Here is a 22,311-nt window from a genome sequence, read left to right as displayed (position 1 = left end):
TGTTCACACAACGACGCCGTCGCTTAACGACGCATTTCTCAGAACGTACCCCTGTCGTTAAGTGGCGCATGCCTGTATTATATATATATATATATATATATATATATATATATATATATATATATATATATATATATATATATATATATATATAACTGAATATACCAGTTCGGAGTATTGGCAAACACCAATACTCCGATCTCTAGCGGTAGCGCACGGTGGACGCACGGTCGACGCAGACTGCCACGGAGGCCGTACGTAGGACACACGGCGGGCCTAGGGGAACCGTGCGTCGACCCTGCATTGCCCGCAGGTAGTCACACAGACCGAAAGGCCACCTTACGTTGAACACAGGGACACCTTCGGACTACCCTACGGCGACCGTGGAAATAGTGCAGCCGCCGTAATTTTTTGGGGGTTGGCAAAATTCATTTTTCATTGATAGCCTACGGCAGCCGCACGAATAATGCAAGCCCACCGTACGCCCGACGTACGGTCGACGTGGAACACATCTACGTCACAGCTTGGCTTGTCGAATTGCTCTGGCCAACGTAGAAATGAAAAAAGTTACAACTCCGCGCTATAATTCCACGGCGACCCCTACAGCCTGTAAAAGATAGCCATACGGCATAGGGCCACCCTGAGGCTACCTCAGAAACTCTGTGGCTGCCGCACGTTTCTGTCAATTCAGGGGGGGGGGGTACGGCCGCCATATCCTAGCCGTAGAGCAAATGTGACTTAGGCTTAAGCAAGTCCATATAAGGGGAAATACAGTGGGGAGAACAAGTATTTGATACACTGCCGATTTTGCAGGTTTTCCCACTTACAAAGCACGTAGAGGTCTGTAATTTTTATCATAGGTACACTTCAACTGTGAAAGACGGAATCTAAAACAAAAATCCTGAAAATCACATTGTATGATTTTTAAATAATTAATTTGCATTTTATTGCATGAAATAAGTATTTGATACATCAGAAAAACAGAACTTAATGTTTGGTACAGAAACCTTTGTTTGCAATTACAGAGATCAGACAATTCCTGAAGTTCTTAACCAGGTTTGCACAGACTGCAGCAGGGATTTTGGCCCACTCCTCCATACAGATCTTCTCCAGATCTTTCAGGTTTCGGGGCTGTCGCTGGGAAACACAGACTTTCAGCTCCCTCCAAAGATTTTCTATTGGGTTCAGGTCTGGAGACTGGCTAGGCCACTCCAGGACCTTGAGATGCTTCTTACGGAGCCACTCCTTAGTTGCCCTGGCTGTGTTTCGGGTCGTTGTCATGCTGGAAGACCCAGCCACGCCCCATCTTCAATGCTCTTGTTGAGGGAAGGAGGTTGTTGGCCAAGATCTCGCGATACATGGCCCCATCCATCCTCAATACGGTGCAGTCGTCCTGTCCCCTTTGCAGAAAAGCATCCCCAAAGAATGATGTTTCCACCTCCATGCTTCACGGTTGGGATGGTGTTCTTGGGGTTGTACTCATCCTTCTTCTTCCTCCAAACACGGCGAGTGGAGTTTAAACCAAAAAGCTCTATTTTGGTCTCATCAGACCACATGACCTTCTCCCATTCCTCCTCTGGATCATCCAGATGGTCATTGGCAAACTTCAGACGGGCCTGGACATGTGCTGGCTTGAGCAAAGGGACCTTGCGTGCGCTGCAGGATTTTAATCCATGACGGCGTAGTGTGTTACTTATGGTTTTCTTTGATACTGTGGTCCCAGCTCTCTTCAGGTCATTGACCAGGCCCTGCCGTGTAGTTCTGGGCTGATCCCTCACCTTTCTCATGATCATTGAGGCTCCACGAGGTGAGATCTTGCATGGAGCACCAGACCGAGGGAGATTGACTGTTATCTTGAACTTCTTCCATTTTCTAATAATTGCGCCAACAGTTGTTGCCTTCGCACCAAGCTGCTTGCCTATTGTCCTGCAGCTCATCCCAGCCTTGTGCAAGTCTCCAATTTTGTCCCTGATGTCCTTAGACAGCTCTCTGGTCTTGCCCATTGTGGAGAGGTTGGAGTCTGATTGAGTGTGGACAGCTGTCTTTTATGCAGATAACGAGTTCAAGCAGGTGCAGTTAATACAGGTAATGAGTGGAGAATGGGAGGGCTTCTTAAAGACAAAACTAACAGGTCTGTGGGAGCCGGAATTCTTCCTGGTTGGTAGGTGATCAAATACTTATTTCATGCAATAAAATGCAAATTAATTATTTAAAAATCATACAATGTGATTTTCAGGATTTTTGTTTTAGATTCCGTCTTTCACAGTTGAAGTGTACCTATGATAAAAAAATTACAGACCTCTACGTGCTTTGTAAGTGGGAAAACCTGCAAAATCGGCAGTGTATCATATACTTGTTCTCCCCACTGTACATATTAGGGGTTAGTCTTTTATTTGTGCCTTTGTTTTGCCATTTCCTTTTGCCTTGTAAATACATGCTTTAATGATCATTGCTTGCTTGTGTAAATAAATAGTTGTTACATTTCCAAACCTGCTCGTGTCTTCTTCCATTGATCCAGCATAACATGTATAATAGATAGACAGGAAGTTTTTTTTTGCCCCACTACCTCACTTCGGTAGTGCTTCACCAGCATTCTTCTTCCACGGTTCGCTCTGCCATAGTGGTTGGAAGATGGGTAAATGCTGAAAGCATGAACAGGTAGTTGCACCAACAAGTAGGTAACGTAGCTGTGGACAAGAGGAAGCTGCTCTGTGTAATAGCTTTTGCCGGCATCTGCGGTTGGTTGACAATCCTCCAGGCCATGGAATTATCTGTGGGGGCCTCGGGGGGCCTCAGGGTCGATCGTGGCGGTGGGTCCGAGTACAAACCTCGTGAGCCCGGCACATGTGCCTCGCCTGTAACAATACGATGCAGTCGATGTTTAAGCTGTTCATAGTTGCCAAAAAGTTTTTTTTTTTTTAAATCTCTAGAGTGGTGAAGAGTACAACTGATGACCAAATGAATCAAATATGTAAAAAGATTAATGTGTGAGATTTGCAAAGTTAATGCTGTGTCCAACCCTGAGGCTGTCTTCAAATGATGTAGATTAACTGTACCCATCACAAAGAGCGAGAAAGTAATTAATATATGTGTGGCCTTGCAGGGGTTCTGTGTATATACATGATTCAAAAATTAGGAGAGAAATCTGCTGGAAATGACACACTTCTCATATAATTATCGTTAGTGTGTTGATGATGTAAAATTACCTTTTATTCGAGAGCTTTTTAAAACGTGTGATTTTTTTTTTTTCTTTTACAAGTCAGAGTATAGATTGTTTGATGAATGAGAGAATGGAGTAGGTAAATATGGGGTCCACACAAAGGATGAAAACGTTTTGTTATTTGTAAGACCTCATGGTGGCTGTGTAATATTGTTGTGGAATGACTCCTTGGGGTTAATAGATTGTTCATATAACTGGACTTATTTCTTAGTACATGTTTTAGATAAGCAGAAAGTAATTAATGGAATATCAGATATGCTTTGCCATTACGTTTAGAATGGCACTGTGAACCTTCCATAATGTCTATATGTAAGACTCCTCATTCCTCCAAGCATATGTTTTATATATCATTTACTTTGTTATCTGGTTAAATGTTCTTTTAAAGCACTCGCTAGGCCTTGCAGCATGAATCTGGTGGGAAAATCAACAAGTGCTATCAAATGGAGGCTGATTCACCTCAGAAAGCTCGTAGTGCTGCCGTTACGGCTTGGGGTACTTTTGTTGCTCTGCCCACCTGGCCGAACAATGACCAATGGCAAGGTGAGGAGAGGGTAAAGCGCCTGATTGAAGATGCACATGCCTGAAGTGAGAAAAAGGCAGGCACGCTGGTAGAAAGAGGAAGAGTTTTCCTTGTCTCTGGTACAGCTCGTTGCGTCAATGCCTGTGGGAGAAAATGGATGGGTCACACCATGCTGAACGAGCCACGTCTGTTTCACTCCCCTCTGACAGTGGTACAGAACGATTGTCGAGCCTCCCGCCGGGAATGAGACGTCTTACCAAACTCTGCCTCTGGTTCCACAACATTCTTCGTTGTCTTGTGAATTTCCTTATACAGTGGTACCTCTACTTACGAATGTCTCTACATACGAATGTTTCAGGTTACGAAGCGCCTGAACGGGAAAATATTGCCTCTAGTTACGAAGGCGTTTCAGGATACGAAGTCAAAAATACAGTACAGTACGCGCTGCTTTTCGCTGCTCCCAGAGTTTCCCGAACGTAAACAAACTTGTCGCTGCTCTGCCATTGGCTATCGCCTAAGATCTGCCTGGCAACCCTTTGCGTATGCGTGTATCCCAGCATGCTCTTCGTGTCCCCGTCCCGCTCTGTAAATATAGTTATACTGTATACAGTCTATGGTCCCACTACGAAGTGCTCGGACAGTGTTACAGTACAGTACGCGTGTGGATTACAGTAACTTTTATTCACAATGGACCCCAAGAAAGCAATGAAGAAAAGTGGGCAAGGAGAAAAGAAGAAGAAGAAGAGAGTTTTTCTGGCCATACAAACAAAGCAAGAGATAATAGAAAGGTATGAAAAGGGGATGCGTTAGATTGATCTCGCAAAAGAATATGGCCGTAATATATCTACGATCGGCACGATAATAAAACAAAAGGAAGCCCTAAAAGCTACGGCTCCTTCCAAAGGCCTCTCTGTCATTTCCAAGAGGAGGTCGGCAGTGAACGATGAGATGGAGAGGTTGTTACTCGTGTGGATAAAGGAGAAAGAGAACGCTGGTGACAGTGACAGAGGCCATAATTTGCGCAAAGGCAACCGCCATCTTCACTGACCTCGTGAAGGAGGATACAGGCGAGGGAAATTCGGCGCAAGGACTACACCAGGAGTTTAAGGCATCGCGTGGGTGGTTCGAGAAGTTTAAAAGGAGGACTGGACTTCACTCTGTTCTTCACCATGGCGAGGCATGTAGCGCCGACCACGAAGCGGCCGGCGAATTTGTGCAAAAATTCAAACAATTGATTATCGATGAAGCCTACGTTGCACAGCAAGTTTTTAATTGTGACGAGACGGGCCTTTTTTGGAAAAAGATGCCGCGCCGCACCTTCATTACAATAGAGGAGAAGAAAATGCCGGGCCACAAGCCCATGAAGGACCGCCTTACGCTTGCCCTTTGCGCCAATGCCAGCCGGGACTGCAAAATCAAGCCCCTGCTGGTGTACCACTCCGAAAATCCCAGAGCATTCAAGACTCACAAAATATTAAAAGAAAAACTTAAGGTGCTATGGAGGGCAAATGCCAAGGCCTGGGTCACCCGACAATTTTTTGTTGAGTGGGTCAATTTGGTTTTTGGCCCTGCTGTTAAGGGGTACCTAGAGGAGAACAATCTCCCCTTCAAGTGCCTCCTCATTCTCGATAATGCCCCTGCCCACCCGCCCAGCCTCGAAGATGATATCCTAGAGGAGTTCTCGTTTATTAAGGTGCTGTACCTCCCACCTAACACCACCTCTATCCTCCAGCCCATGGACCAACAAGTCATTGCAAACTTCAAAAAACTCTACACAAAACACCTGTTCAAGAGGTGTTTTGACATCACTGAAAACACCCAGCTTACCCTTCGTGAGTTTTGGAAGGAGCACTTCGATATTGTTGTTTGCCTCAAGATGATCGACATGGCCTGGCAGGAGGTGACCAGACGTAGCCTTAATGCAGCTTGGAAAAAGCTGTGGCCTGATGCTGTTGCCCCACGAGATTTTGAGGGGTTCGAGGTGGAGAGTGAAGTTGACGAAATTATTTCGCTGGGAAAGGGCATGGGTCTTGAGGTGGATGACAAGGACATCAACGAGCTGATTCAGGAGCACAACGAGGTGCTTTCGACGAAGGAGCTGCAGGAATTGGAGGTGATGCAACACACCGCGGTGCAGGAGGAGTTCAAAGAGGACGAGGAGGAGGAGGAGGAGGAGGAGGCAGCCATTATTCCATCAGCCCAAATCAGACATTTTAGGAAAATTCCATGAAGTCTCGGAATTTGTTGAAAAGAATCACCCGGAAAAAGTGTTCACAAGTCGGGCTATCGCGCACTATGACGATGTCTGCCTCGCGCATTTCCGACGGATTGTTAAAAGCCGGCAAAAGCAGACGTCATTGGATCAATTCTTCACGAAACGCGAGGCAAAAGCCACTGCTGATAAGGACCAGTAAACAAAGAGGCAAAAAAGTAACGAGAATAGCAGTTAAAAGGTAAATGAATATTTTTATTATTTCCTTTATTCTTTGTTTTTTACATTATGTGCCTCTCGTTTTATGTTTATTGTGCGGTAATCTAATTTTAACATGTATTTGTTTCATGTTCTGATGCATTTTTATGATTTATTTTAAAAAAGTGTCCGAATTTTGCGAGGCTTGGAACGGATTAGCGCATTTACATTCAAAAGGCGTCTCTACTTACGAAGGTTTCAGGTTACGAAACTACTCCCAGAACGAATTAAATTCGTAAGTAGAGGTACTACTGTACTGTATCTCCTATCTCCTGTGTTGTGTCTGAAAGGCCGTTAAGATATATAGTTAAGAATCTCCTGATTGTTTGTTGGCATTGTTGGTGTGTATTGGGAGGGGATAATGGGTTATTTTATTTATAGCAGCATCATTTATTTTTGTTCTTTGCTTTCCTTCTTGTTTGCTTCCCCCATGCCATTTGCTTGTTAATAACTAGAACGGGCACTCGGTAGAGCGCATACCTTCGCCGCCGCAACTTTTTTCTGGGCACATTTGAAAAACGTCATTTTAAAACGTCCATGACGTCACAACCGTCATTCCGTTTGACGTCAAATTTGGTGTGTAACCTCCTTGAAGGCAGTCCAACAAAATGGAATGATACACTGAAAAATTAAAAAGTTGAAAAATGACGTCATCTTTTGACGTCATTTTGACGCACTTCCGGGGACGTCACGTCCAATCGGGGACTACCATTCTGAAAGCTCGTAGTTCACTGAACGTTTTAACGTTGGTTTCATGTCAATAGCTCTATTAGATCTGAAGCTATGCCTACAAGTATATTTGACCTTGACCTTGACTACAGAGTTAATTGGAAAAACCTGTACATCAATAAACAGATATTTTGGTACTGATCCTAATGCCTGGATTTGGGAGACTTTGCTTTATAAATTATATAGATATTTGAATGTAAAATATCAGGACATTTTAGCCACAATTGAAAAACGTCAATGACGTCATAACGGTCAGTCCGATCGAAGTCAAATTTGGTGTGTGACGTCCTTAAGGTAAGTCCTACAAAACGGTATGATCAAAACTGATGAGATTGAAAATTGAAAATTTACGTCATCTTGTGACGTCATTTAGACGCACTTCCGATGACGTTACGTCAAATCTGACACTACATATCCGAAAGGTATCTCGTCATGGAACAATATGGCGGTGGTTGCATGTCGATAGCTGTATTATGAAGGAAGTTATGCTCAAAAGAGTGTTTTTGACGTTTTCATGACCTTGACCTTTGACCCGATCACTCCCAAAATCTAATCAAATCGTCCTTGGATACTCACGAATCATCCCACCAAATTTCATGCAATTCGGTTTAATACTTTCTGAGTTATGCGAATAACAAACAAACACACATATTCACAAATAAATAAATACACAGCGACCAAAACATAACCTTTCGCAGAATGCGAAGGTAAATATACCTCATCTCTGGGTGAATTCTGTTTGTCCTGGCTGCTTTGGTGATTTTGGCTGGTTGCAAAGTAGTTGGGGTGCGGTTCAAACCACTTTCGCATCATGTGACATCACGGTTTGCTCATCCGAATTGATGAGGCACGGGCGTCTATCAGCGTGGCACCAGTTTAATTTGCGGCCCGGCGAGCAGTGTAATGTTAAACCTGTAGAAACTTTAAAAGTTTAATCTGAAATTCTAACTCCTCAAGGCTGACTGCTGTGATTATTGGGTTGGAGAATGGTTTAATATAAATACTGCATTGCAAGTTATGTCGGTATTGATTGATTTTATTTATTTATGTGTTTATTTTTCCGATATCGATATACTGGTATATAGCGGTATATCAGTATTAAAAAAAGAAAGTATATCAAATTAATAAACTATTAATTTTTTTCCAATGCAGGTTCCAAAAATATACAATCGTCCATTATGTATTCATATATGATGTACACATCAGTGACGCACGGTAATTTTTCAAAGGATTACCACATGGGGCGTTTTTTTTTCCCCCCCAAGATGAGAACTGTTATTTTTCTTCCAACTTCAAGTTGTATTAAAAATGATTTTGTTTTTAAGCGAGATCAGTATTTGTAATCGGCACAGGCTGGATCCATCGCTATCACGGATCGCCATGTCAGTATGACTGTCGCGGATTGCCGTACCGGCATCGCTTCATATCGGTGTCGCTCTCATACTAGTATGAATATCGCAAATCGCCGTGTCAGTAATCAGCACAGGCTATCTAAAGCACACCCAATTCATCTATAAAACTAAATGTCTGTGTGTGTCTGTCTGTCCGTCCGTCTCCTCCATAACCCCAAAACCATGAAACCTATCAGACCCAAACTTTGCATGCATACCATCCAAGGTGATGCATTAATCGGTGTTTGGATTGATTTAGTTAATTTTAAGAAAACTCGGTGTTTTGGTTAATTTCAGCACCCCTTCTAAATATAATTTAGAGTGTGCTCATCACGAAAAAGCAAAATAAGCCTAACCAAGATGGCATTGCACCATCTTGGTCAGCCCTCTGTCAGCTTGCTGGAGTCTGAAGCCACCATTGTTTTGGCCTGCTCAACAATTTCTTGACTTGGAACAGGCTACAACGGTTTCTTAATGATCGGTTTTTTTTTTTTTCACTTTCCTCGCATATCATCGATTTCACTTTCCTCACATGTCCAGTCAGATCATCATACCTGCGAATCGCTGAAGACATTGCAGTGCTTTTAAACGCCTGGAGACGCCAGCGTTCATGGATTTATTTAATTTCCACACATTACATAATCTCGACAATCTCATAATCTCAAAATTTCAAAATCTTAACTTGTTTATTGACTTCAGCAGTCATTCCGATTGCTGGAAAAAAAAGTGTTCACATGTCCAATTCGGACATCGCTTCACATTCCGGGCGTCAACGGTTGCATGTTGTTGATATAACCGATCGGCGATCACTAATTGCTTGGTAAGCCAGCCGTTCCTTATCATCCATTTTGTTGGAGTGTTTCCTTGAGTGTTTAAGCCACTTGGTGAGCACTCCACAATATCCGCACTGCCACTGAATACTGCATATTGATCGACTTGAACAAAGTTCAGGGGCCACTTTCCTGCGCTGGGCCTGTGGTGTTCTGCGGTGTCGAGCAGTGGCCATTCAATTATTTGCCAGCGTCAAAGAACTGCCCCATTTGCACACAAACTGTTCCCGTTCACCAACTGCTTGAATGAGCACCTTTTCTACCTAAACTTGATCTGCTGTGAGGGACCTCTGCCTTCAACCAGGCCCTCAAAGTGTCTCTGACAGGATGCTTTCCCATTTCATCCCATTGAGTGGCAAGGCATTTGGACAGTGATGTCATATATTTCCAGCCCTCTGTTAACCCCGATAAATCGGTGGATGCAGAGAAGGCGTCTTCCTGGCACTCTTCTGAGATTTCAGTTTCTGGTGCTTTGGGCAGGAAAAAAACACTCACTGAACTGGTGACAGGTTCAAGAAATAAAAATGTGTCTGGTCAGATTTTGACACAAGTCCCAAGTTCAGTTTTGCGAAGCAACATCATGATAACATTTGAAGCTCAAGTTTGCAGACAGGAAACGAGTGATTATACCAGGAAATGCAGACTACCATGGAAAAACAAGCCGGTACTACCTTACACTCCATGCCATCATTGACAACAGTTCCACAACAGTTGCGAGGAATGTGAGTGACTCGGCTTGTGTACGAGACTCTCTTCATTAATTGGTTGGAAGAGCCTTCTGTTGTTATGCCCTTTTTATGAGTACACGCAACACAGATTCCTCTTGTTGATCTGTCGAACTCATTTATTGTGGAGCTTGTGTTCATAACCTGGAAGTGAAAGCATACTTTCATCACACTTTTATCAAACAGTAGTGCCATGTGCGCTGCCCACTCAGTTGATGGTGAGGCTTTAATTTAAGTGGCTAAGAATGATGCATCCACATCCTCCCATCCACACCTTTCTCAACTATACTTTCTCCATCCTCATCCACTCCACCTCTTTGGTGTGTGATTAGAAACAGCGTTGAATTTCAGTATTTGTACATGGTAAAACAATATTATTCCCTTTGTCAACCTTACACTCATAATTAATAATGCCTGATGCCCAAGTGTACGTCTTAAATGGTTATTCAGTTACAAACTGCTTTGTACCTTTCATTACCTACAATTCTTACAATGTGCTTTTGTTGTTTTGTGACATCCTCTTTTACGGCCCTTGCTTGTCGGCTCGACTGTGTAACCACGTGTTTGCAGGCATCAACCGTTATCTCTCTATCTCTCTTGTTGTCTTTCCCTGACACCTTCCTTCCGTGCTGATGACCAAGATTAATTTCAAATGTTCTTTCCCTCTCTTGACTTCTATTGCCTAACCCCCATCTTTTGTTCCCTTCTTGTCCTCTTCCCCACCCTTCCCACCCACTATTCCTCTATTTACACTCATTCTATGAATGTTTTTTCAACTTAACACCATTGACAAAGTACTAAACACACATTGTAATTTTCGTGTTTTCATTTTTTGACATGGTGCAATTTCACCAAGCTGCTCCACAACATCTATGCTGCTCTCCCACACTGCACACTGCACCACACATGTGTTCCGCATGCCTAGGGCAGCGTCGGATCAGGGAAGCTCCAATTGGCCTCACTTGCACATCGTCTGTGGTATCAAGTGGTTTTGCTTAACCTTCGTTGCATGCTTTTTCATGTGGGAAATAACACTTTTTCGAATAACACAAGGGTTTGTAGAAACGCATCCAAGTGTAAATAGGAGAATACCCGTACTTTCATAATAGTCATTGCTGTTCAATAAATTATCATTGTTAGGAACAAACTCAAATGCAGATGTGCCAGACTTCTGACAATTGGTCCATTATCCCATTCCTTTTTGTCATCCATATTGAAATAAATGGAGATTGAGTTAATTAGGGGTTGGGGGAGTCATAGATGTCTCGCTGAATTGCCAATTGACGCTATACATGATACTGTACCTGCTTTCCTTTTTTTATATGTTGACATTCAAACTCTGCGAGACATGTCATGTTAATTATATGATGTACAATCACAGTCACCGGTATCAGGTTGAAAATGGCATTTGGTCGGCTAAAGAGGGGAAATGAAGGGGGGTAATGAAAGAGCAAGTGAAGAATATTATTTGATCACCTCCTTTGCCCTTGCAAGAGAAAATTTGAAATTTATTCAAATTATCGGTTGAAATATAATGTTTCGGACTCTGAAATATGATGATTTACAAGGAAATTATGCATAGGAGGAGGCCATTCGACCTATTATGCCTGCGCCACACCAATACCAGATTTTAATAAATCCATCGATACCCCTTCCCTTCGTGTGCAGCCTTTTGGCTGCAACACTGGTCCTCATTTCACCGACCTCAGAAGGATGACAGGCTGATTCAACCCCCTGGTGTTAATTCAGCAGCCAACGGGGCTTGAACTCAGGACCCTAGGATCCTAAGCCACCACCCTAACCGCTCGGCCAATACCAGGTTCATCAACACAAAGACCATTTGATTGATAATTCCAAATCTCTCAGTTGGTGTACATGACAACAAAGCTTTAGGTTATTTTTATTCATTCCTGTCTGTATTGTAAAGTAGAAAAAAAATGTAAGTACTGAGCATTTCATAATTCCATTGAGTGACACCTTTTCCTGCAATTTTCATCTTTTCTTTCAGTTTCTTTGATTGAAGTTCCTCAACCAACAAGGACATGGCACTGAAAAGTAGCAATGGACACGACAAAAGTGCATCTCTTCTACTTTCCAACAGGTCAACACCATCTGATATATCGAGCAAGCAATCCGAAACTCCAAACTCGAAAAAGGAACGAACGCCACGATGCTCGCATCTTACCATGAACGAGGTCATTGATTTCTCGACTAATGTCACAGAAATTGAAAAGGTTCAATGGTTGTAACTAAAACACCCACTGTTGAACAAGAATTACCGAAACTTTTGTTGGAGATTCAACCTCAACCGACAAATTATTTATGGGATGATTTCTTACATTCTAACATTGCCATGCTCCGTATTGTAATGCCAACAGGGATTTGCACGACCATTCGATCGAGCAATTGCAACAGTGCTATTCAAAATTGGTTTTAGAATGCCATTGTACAAACAAAATGAGAATATCACATTGGCACAAATCGTGTGCTCAGTAGGTTGTACTCAAACAGCCTTGTCATCTCATTGAGAACATGTGCTTATGGCTGAAACACACTGCTTATAAATGACTAGCAAAAGTACCCATCCCCATTAATGGGAAAAGAAAGCAAAAGTTCATCTATCGATTTAAATTATTTCATGTACTTTAAAAAAGTTAATTGTGTTGCATTCCAAAAAATCTATTCAATTTGAGAGCAATTGCTCATCCTCTTTGCCAAAAAATGCTATATTGGTCACTTTGGCCTCAATTTGCAGCCTCAAAACAGCATCTAAGGGTGCGAGCACGTAGGCCATGCTACCTCCCGAACAAAGTTATATCTGTACCCCGAATATGAAGTTTGTAGCTTTAAAGATGTGGCCATGCAAAAGGAACACCCACACACTGATGTTGTGTGTGTGTGTGTGTGTGTGTGTGTGTGTGTGTGTGTGTGTGTGTGTGTGTGTGTGTGTGTGTGTGTGTGTGTGTGTGTGTTGTTATGGAAATGGCCCTTATTGGACTACTAAATATAGGATTAGATCAGATCCCCCATTAAATGCATGTATAGATAGGTTGTTTGGTAAAAAGGATGTTATATGTGTGTCGGGAGGTGTAAGAGACTGTTTTTATGTTCATACAGTGGTGGTGAAACAATGGCTCCTTCTTCTTCCTTCGCTCTACGAATGATAGGCCCCGCCCAGTCAGCTGAGGGGGTGTGGCCTGGAGAGGGTGTGGCGAGAGGGAGGAAGTGACTCGAAGGGGAGGGCTTTGGTCGACTCCGCCGAGAGAGGTGTGCTCGTGGAACGAAAAGAAAACTGTAAAGAGAGAAAAGGGTAGAGTGTGTGGAAATCGTCGCCGAGAGAAGGCGTCCTCGTGTGTCAAAGCGAGCAAAAACGAGAGAAACGAAGGGAAGAAAGAGGATTGTGTATGGAAAACAGTCGGGTTTTCGAGGCGTGCTCGGAGTGGCTTCGAAGCGAGAGAAACGAAGGCTTTGTAAAAGAGTATTGTGTGTGAAGAACAGTCGGGTTCTTGAGGCGTGCTCGGAGTCGCTTCGAAGCGAGCGAACGAAGGAAGCACAGTGTTGGATCTGCCGGGAGAGACGCTGAACCGACCTGCACGTCGAGGATTCTGCCTTGAGAGGAACGGCAGCCGGCTTTGAGAGGCGGCCTGCACGTCGAATCGGCGATCGACTCAAAGGAAAGAAAAGGTGATTCGACAGAGAGAGGAACTGAGAAGACGAAGCGGAAGTCGGGCTTCGAGGCGGGAAGGCAGGAGAGGAGACGCCGGAGCTTCTGACGGTCCCTGCTCACACCAACGGCGTGACACTTTTGTCGATCCGCCTGCGTAGCTCAGAACCTCGATTTGGGCCTTGTCTGGTGAACGGGCCAAGCCTGGATTTTAATGCTGAACCCTTTAGAGAGATCGGCTGATATGAGGCCCATCGTTGATCTGGTGGTCTTGTGCCGTCGAGATTGCGCGGGGCCAGAGCGCGCGGAGATCGCGTGCGTGAGGTCTGCGACAAAAGGACAAGCGCCATTTTGCCATTCGGCGTGGTTCGAGCTGGGAGTTCGAATCCGTGGACATCCGCTTGTTACGAGCGACATTCGTGCTTTTGACACTTTCCTCTCGTCCATGAGATCACCAAGTACTCTGTCTTGTCTTGCATGCATGCTGTTTGTCTTTGTCTGCACGTGTTTTACAAGGCATATTTCGGTAGCGACCCCCTCGAAACCTGTAGACCGTGGTTCCTTAGTTAAGCCCCTGTCACACCTTGACGATTTAGCCAGCGTATGGCAGCGTATAAAAATTTATCTAAAACCCTGGCGTACGCTGAACTATTGATTTTCTTTTTTTCTGTTTTGGGTGTATATTAACGAGTTGGACGTATGCATAACATATTAGTAACGTACACAGAACGTTTCGAAAACTTATAGATAGCTTGTACCAACGAATGCTTAGCGTGTTGTCGGCGTTCACAACTTATGCCCAACGATAGTCTAACTTATGCAAAGCGCGGCTGAGTATCGCCGACGATCACGTGGCGTAGCCTATTAAAAGGCTGCCGCTCGACGATTCAAATCATAACCGCACTAGACATCGAAGTGTCTTGACTCAAGACATTAGTTACTTCCCTTGGCAGCGAACAGGTTAATAATATTTTGTGTTTATCTTTACGTTATAAGTGTAGTCATTACCTTTGATCATAAATAAAAACAAAACTGCTGTTTAAATATATATATATATATCTTCTTCTTTCGGCTGCTCCCGTTAGGGGTCGCCACAGCGGATCATCCATATGATCCGCATAGTGATTTGGCACATGTTTTACGCCGGATGCCCTTCCTGACGCAACCCTGGTCACCTCTTACGACACAGGGATATGGTACACCTATTTTAACCGGGGTATACACCGGCCCAGTACACTGGTACTCATTTCGCCGACCTCGGAAGGATGGCAGGCTGAGTAAACCCCCTGGTGTATTAATTCAGTGGTCCAACGGGGCTTGAACTCAGGACCTTTTGGATCCCAAGCCGCTGTCCTAACCACTGCGCCAACACCAGGATATATATATATATATATATATATATATACATATATATATATACATATATATATATATATATATATATATATATATATACATATATATATATATATATATATATATATATATATATATATATATATATATATATATATATATATATATATATATATATATATATATATATATATATATATATATATATATATATACATATATATATATATATATATATATATATATATATACATATATATATATATATATATACATATATATATATACATACATATATATACATACCTGGTGTTGGCGCAGTCGTTAGGGCAGCGGCTTGGGATCCAAGAGGTCCTGAGTTCAAGCCCCGTTGGGCCACTGAATTAATACACCAGGGGGTTGACTCAGCCTGTCATCCTTCCGAGGTCGGCGAAATGAGTACCAGTGTACTGGGCCGGTGTATACCCCGGTTAAAATAGGTGTACCATATCCCTGTGTCGTAAGAGGTGACCAGGGTTGCGTCAGGAAGGGCATCCGGCGTAAAACATGTGCCAAATCACTATGCGGATCATACGGATGATCCGCTGTGGCGACCCCTAACGGGAGCAGCTGAAAGAAGAAGAAGAAGATATATATATATATATATATATATATATATATATATATATATATATATATATATATATATATATATATATATATATATATATATATATATATGAATGAGAATCACTGACTCCCTTTGGGTCCATATAAATATATATGTTTATTCATACACTTTGAAAAAGGTATAATAATATAATGTACAGTCAATAAAAAACGTATTGCAAAGTAACAAGAATATTTTTTATATACCAATTCCCCTAAACGCTGCCAATACGCCATTATATGGTAGCTGTAAGTTAGAAACACGTTCATTAAGTTCTGTGGTCGTCCGGAAGACGTCAAATACGTCTACATACTTCAATAAGCATTGGAGATACGTTACACATAGGTTCAAAGCACGTTACTCATAGGTTAGAAATAAGTTTCGGGTATGCTAGACATTACCTCGACGTATTTCGACTTATGAGTAACTTACAAGTAACGTGTGTCAACTATCGCATAACGTGCCTACAACTTATGGCCAGCGTATGCGGAACGTGCGAGTCATACGCTGGCATATGTCGACAAAATTTGGCGATGAGCTCAGCGTACTACGACGTATGCCAGCGTGCTTCAGCATGCTCTTAATCTATACAAAACTTACCCATAACGTATTCGACGTGTGCCAGCGTATTCGTCAAATTTTTCATACGTCGGCATACGCTGGCTAAAACGTCAAGGTATGACAGCGGCTTTAAGAACAGGTTGAGGATTGTTAATAAAACCATTGTCTTGAATTTTGCTTGTGTTGTGATCCCCGATGTTCCCCAATAAATCTGGTTAATTCGTATGAAGTTGCTGCTATGGATTAATTTGTGTCGCGTCGAGGAACGATCCGTTTGATAGGCATAAAACACCAAAAAATGGTTACAGACTGGCAGAAAACGCTCGGCATCTGACAAAACCAGTCTGTAACCAGGGGTTCTATTTCCCCAACTGGCAAGGTACAAGGATTACGTTGGTATCGCGATTGAAGGCGCGTGACCCTTGGCCTGTGCTGAGCCAGCCGGCGTTATAAACCCCAGAGACGGTGGTGGTGAGGGTGGCGCCTAGGACCGGGTGAGAATCCCACCACCCTGGATCCACAACAATATGTATATGTATACATGTATGTATGTATATGTATATGTATATGCCTTGATATTTGTATATGATATGCTTTATATAAGGTATTTGATGCTATGTATGTCATGCTGTACTGCAACCACGTCGCACCACACTCTTGTGCATTGTACCACATGCGGAGTGATGCTCGTCAGAAGGAATTTCAAAAGCCAATGAAAACAATTCTTTGCACCATTCCACGAGAACCATTCGGATTATTTCGCATGGGAAATTGCAATTGATGTCTCAAGTGAATCATCTATTCCAACATCGTTATCCACATGTTATTTTGCCAGTCCCACATGAATCGAGTTGATTCTCTTTTAAAGTGAGGAGGTCCTGATAATTTGAAACTGCCAGGACGGACAATGTGGTTAAGATAGTGAGGAGCGTCTACAAGTGGAATAAAGTCTGAATTTGAGAGGAGGTGTTGGTGAACGAGCGTTGGCTTGTTTATATTTACGTCCGTACCTTAATGTGCATGTTGGTATGTTCAAAAAAAAAAGTCACAACGTGGCAGCGATGATTTGACGATTGATTATCAATAATTTTTCTTCAACAATGCGTTAGTGCTTTGTATAGAACCTTACGAATAGCCACAGAGGACTCATGTACGAAAATGCATTGCAATTGTTTCATCAAAGGACACATAATGTACTCCCAATGCCTATTTACTGCATCGGGACAATTATTACATGAAATGGTGATTCACAAATTTTCAAAACGATTTGCTTTCATTTCTTGCTTCGGTCATGGCTAATGACGGTATGCAGATGCTTATTAGCCTTCATTTTTTCTGCTTATAAATATGGCTTTTTCATTTTGCAGTGGTCTCTCAGTGACCAAGTGACCAGTGATGTTGAAATTGAAGAGCACATGGAGCAGGTAGAACAAGATCAATTTGTGAATGCTGTGGAGCAGCGGTCACGTGCCTTTGCATCAGCTAGAAATCCAAAGCTCCGAGTAGGTCAAGCAGGTTGGACTGTTAAGCGGCCCAAAACTGGAGTGACGTTGAATGGCCATATGGCGAGCAGCATGCTGAACCGACAGCGTGAGCAACAACGCATTGACCAGGAAAACCTGGTAAGGTTATGCAGAGGAAGGTGTGTGGAACTTATTTCCTACCATATGTTATGACAAAAGCACAAATTTCCTCCATCTGCAATGGCATGGATTTGGATTGCGGTTTTGTTTGTTCCAATTTTAACATGAGAGTACAGTAAGTGAAGAAACTGCCTGTTTTTAGACGAGCTGTGAGAGAATAAGAAAACAAAGATTTAATGTGTTGTTAACCTGCAGCACGTTGTCAAAATTCGTAATTTTTATAAGCTCCGCATGGTCCAGTAATGGCGGGCTGGTCCTGCACGATGGCAGGGTGCGACCTGAATCTTAAAAATTGGCAAAACGTACACAGCCTGCACTCTCAATGCCCATTGACCATAATCACTGGAGAAAACCATGCTAAAAAAATTTTCATGACTATTTTAGTTTGTCTATCCCCCATGTAATAAATAATTAGTTGTTCATAAAGAAAACAAGATCTTTACCCAACCCAAACCAAGGTTGTTTTTTTTTTTTTTTGTTTTTGTTTTTTCAAGCAATTGTAATAAAATGAAGACAAAAATCATTATAACTTTCTGAAGCAACAGTATTTGATCGTTATCAGACAAAAAAAATGAAACGAACCCTTTGTGGAAAGAGTTAAGAATGGTTAGTATCCATCCCCTAAACACATGGGAATTTAAACCTTTTATTGTGGTGTTTTTGTGTGGAAACAAATAGCAGAACATCCTGTGGAGTCAGCTGAAAATATATCAACTCTCAGTTGTTTTTCAAAGCGTACAACTCACAAGTCTATGCCTCTCCTCACAAGCCTACCCCCTCCTCACAAGCCTCTCCACCTCCTCACAAGTCTATGCACTGACTCACAAGTCTCTCCACCGAGTCACAAGTCTATCAATGTACTTGCAACTTTCTTTCTCTACCTACTTCCTTATCTATGTATCTATCTATCTTCCTACTCTTTTATCTTATTAACTTCCTACTCCCATATATGTCCCTTCAACCACCCAAACTTTGAACTAACAATGGAAAGGCTCATTGTAGATCTTGTACATATGGTGCATGTCTCTTACTAATGTTTTTGGACAGATGTACTACATCAGGAGTCATTAAACGTATCAACATGGTATATGGGATTTAAACCTGTGGTTAGAGCATCATGTGATTATGTACAGTTGGGAATTGAGTGAATGCAGTACTAACAAACACAGAGTTGTGACAGTTGGACTTAATTTAGCTTTTACACAGTTTAACCTTGAACAAGATGCATCCATGCCACAGACAAACGATGTCATGATTAGGAAAAGAAAAAAAACACAAACAATGTAAACGGGAGAAAATGTTTTTCTTCTGCATCCTTCCTCCCCTTTGATCATCCTATCAGGCTTTACTTCGCAGGCTGGAGGCTGTCAAGGCCACACCTTGCGTACAACGCAAGAAGCACCTGGAAGACTATACACGGCTGAATGGTAAACTCGCACTCGATTTTGATCAACGTAAGCCCCACATGTGTCATTTTTGATGTTAACACATCGATTCTGTTAAACTGTATGGATTGAACGTGTTCAGTTTCCTCATTTGTTAACCTGTTGTTCCTATCTTCATTTCTACTATACTTACCACCATCATTTTCATCATTTCTTCGCACCTTTTCACTTCTCTTTTCTTCTGCTTCATATGTTGTTTCTGTTATGTTAATCAGGAAAGACTCAGCATCAGGTGTGTAGCAACGTGGGATGGAGAAAGACCATTCGTCACCAGCAAACCCATCAAACTTGCAGGAACCTCGACTCGCGACCCCCATGGGAAACTCGCTGGTGACTGTCTTGCTTTCACCACCGAGTGTAAACGGTTATTGTTTCGTCTCCAACCTCCTACAAGATGTATGTTTGGTGAAATTGGCTCTTTATCCTTCCTTGGTGCTTCCATTCCACAAAAAGCACACAGGGCCAAACCTGCCAGCTCCAGGGATGCTGACAGCTGGTGATGAACTTACTAGGAGAAATCGGCCTGCCAGAATGGTTAGTATCCATCCCTAAACACATGGGAATTTAAACCTTTTATTGTGGTGTTTTTGTGTGGAAACAAATAGCAGAACATCCTGTGGAGTCAGCTGAAAATATATCAACTCTCAGTTGTTTTTCAAAGCGTACAACTCACAAGTCTATGCCTCTCCTCACAATTCACCTTTCCACTGTTAGGAAACCTGCTTTTAAAACTTTATGTTATCATTTTGAGTTGTTTTACATGTAATTTTGTTTAAAATGTTAATAAATATAAGGCTATCGTTACTTTTTTGTTTTGTCAGTTTTTATCCCCTGCCGCGTGGCGAAAGGGGGATATTGTTGTCACCCGGGTCGTCCGTCCGTCCGTCCGGCTGGCTGGGTGTCAACATTTATAGCTGTGAGTGCGATAACTCAAACTGTTTGCCATATTGATTTGAAGTTTGGATCACACATGTACCACCTGAAAAGGAAGAACCCTATTGATTTTGGGCGTGGCCGGATCCAAGATGGCCGACTGGGGCGGCCATCTTGAAAAAAGTTTTTCAATGGCGGCGGATTCCCCATCTCTGATGGGTATTTCTCCCCCGCTGCATAGCGGAAGGGGGATATTGTTTCTTTCTTTCTGCTGTGTGGAAAGTTGGATTCAGATTGCAAAGCAACTGACTTGCATTGTAAGACCCTTCGATTGAGAAAGTTTCAAGTAACCTTATACCATCTTCGATGGTCCATTCATGACATCACAAATCTGATAAAGGGTGGTTGTGGACAGTTTATGGTGTGAATGAGTTTGGGCTTTTAGCTCGCCTGTTCGAAGAACAGAGAGCTATAGCGATACCTCCAGCGTCAGCGTGAGCGTGAAAATGTTAAAGTTTTTGGTGCAAGTTATTTTTAGCTCGCCTGTTCGAAGAACAGAGAGCGATAGCGATACCCCCGGCGTGAGCGTCAGCGTGAAAATGTTAAAGTTTTTGGTGCAAGTTATTTTTTCCTTTCTAATGTTTTCATCCACCACACTATTTTTTTTTATACACCCGATATATATCAGGGCGTATTATGTGATTCCGTTCGTACTCTAACTCCCAAAGTTTTCAACTTTCACGTTTCATATTTGGTACATAGGTACAGACTGTGGAGTCGGTGTGTTGCGACATACGTTCGTCATCTAAAGTGGTTGTCATGGCAACCAGGATGCTGTTTTCCATCCGTTCCTGTCTGCACTCTAACTCCCAAAGTTTTCAACTTTCACGTTTCATATTTGGTACATAGGTACAGACTGTGGAGTCGGTGTGTTGCGACATACGTTCGTCATCTAAAGTGGTTGTCATGGCAACCAGGATGCTGTTTTCCATCCGTTCCTGTCCGCATTCGAACTCCCAAAGTTTTCAACTTTCACGTTTCATATTTGGTACATAGGTACAGACTGTGGAGATGGTGTGTCGCGACATACGTTCGTCATCTAAAGTGGTTGCCATGGCAACTAGGATGCTGTTTTCCATCCGTTCCTGTCTGCACTCTAACTCCCAAAGTTTTCAACTTTCACGTTTCATATTTGGTACATAGGTACAGACTGTGTCGCGACATACGTTCGTCATCTAAAGTGGTTGCCATGGTAACCAGGATGCTGTTTTCAATCCGTTCCTATCTGCACTCTAACTCCCAAAGTTTTCAACTTTCACATTTCATATCTGGTACATAGGTACAGACTGTGGAGACGGTGTGTCGCGACATATGTTCGTCATCTAAAGTGGTTGCCATGGCAACCAGGATGCTGTTTTCCATGTCGTAGCACAATTCTGTATATACCTTCTTGTTCAGGTGTATATTGTGTTCACTTGTGCTCTTGTTACTGATTAAAATATACTTCTTCTTCTTCTTTCGGCTGCTCCCGTTAGGGGTCGCCACAGCGGATCAACCGTCTCCATTTCGCTCTATCCTCCACATCTTCCATTGACACTCCAACCACCCGCATGTCCGCCCTCACCGCATCCATGAACCTCTTCTTTGGCCTTCCTCTTCTCCTCCTGCCTGGAGGCTCCATCTTCAGCATCCTTCTCCCGATATACTCCGCTTTCCTCCTGTGCACATGTCTCAACCACTTCAATCTCGCCTCTCTCACTTTGTCTCCAAACCGACCTACCTGCGCAGTCCCTCTAATATACTCATTCCTTATCCTGCCCATCCTCGTCACTCCCAACGAGAATCGCAGCATCTTTAACTCTGCCACCTCCATCTCCGCTTCCTGTCTTTTTGTCAGTGCCACCGCCTCCAAACCATACAAATAGCTGGTCTCAGTACCGTCTTATATACTTTCCCCTTAAGTTTTGCAGCTACCCTTTTGTCACAAATCACTCCTGCAACTCTTCTCCACCCACTCCATCCTGCCTGCACTCTCTTTTTCACTTCTCTCCCACACTCTCCATTACTTTGGACAGTTGATCCCAAGTATTTAAACCCATCCACCTTCCCCACCTCAACTTCTTGCAACCGCACCATACCACCACCACCCTCCCTCTCATTTACGCACATGGACTCCATCTTACTCCTACTGACTATCATTCCCCTTTTCTCCAGTGCGTACCTCCACCTCTCAAG

The 22,311-nt window shown here is 42.8% G+C and overlaps 1 protein-coding gene across 14 annotated transcripts in view; it reads left to right on the top strand.

Annotated features, from left to right (window-relative positions):
* CFAP97 (cilia and flagella associated protein 97) overlaps nt 1–20,007 on the top strand; it is a 31,968-nt gene extending 11,961 nt beyond the window's left edge. For 6 of the 14 annotated variants that reach the window (XM_085860160.1, XM_085860162.1, XM_085860163.1 and 3 more), the window contains 4 exons: nt 11,894–12,119; nt 17,483–17,737; nt 19,101–19,212; nt 19,419–20,007. In XM_085860160.1, the coding sequence (XP_085716286.1) occupies nt 11,928–12,119; nt 17,483–17,737; nt 19,101–19,212; nt 19,419–19,537 (678 nt within the window). In that variant the 5' untranslated portion in view covers nt 11,894–11,927 and the 3' untranslated portion in view covers nt 19,538–20,007. Of the gene's footprint in view, nt 1–170; nt 11,705–11,893; nt 12,120–13,002; nt 14,008–16,494; nt 16,610–17,482; nt 17,738–19,100; nt 19,213–19,418 lie in introns of those variants that run through there. The other 8 variants (XM_085860167.1, XM_085860166.1, XM_085860169.1 and 5 more) reach the window with 5 other exon arrangements.
* Nucleotides 20,008–22,311: the final 2,304 nt, after the last annotated feature.

This window comes from Eptatretus burgeri, chromosome 16 (genome assembly GCF_056783735.1).
Source record: "Eptatretus burgeri isolate ZD-2024b chromosome 16, Ebu_testis_v1, whole genome shotgun sequence".
Taxonomy (NCBI): domain Eukaryota; kingdom Metazoa; phylum Chordata; class Myxini; order Myxiniformes; family Myxinidae; genus Eptatretus; species Eptatretus burgeri.
The sequence above is the reverse complement of the archived record's forward strand: the minus strand, read 5'-3'. Positions and strand labels throughout refer to the sequence as shown.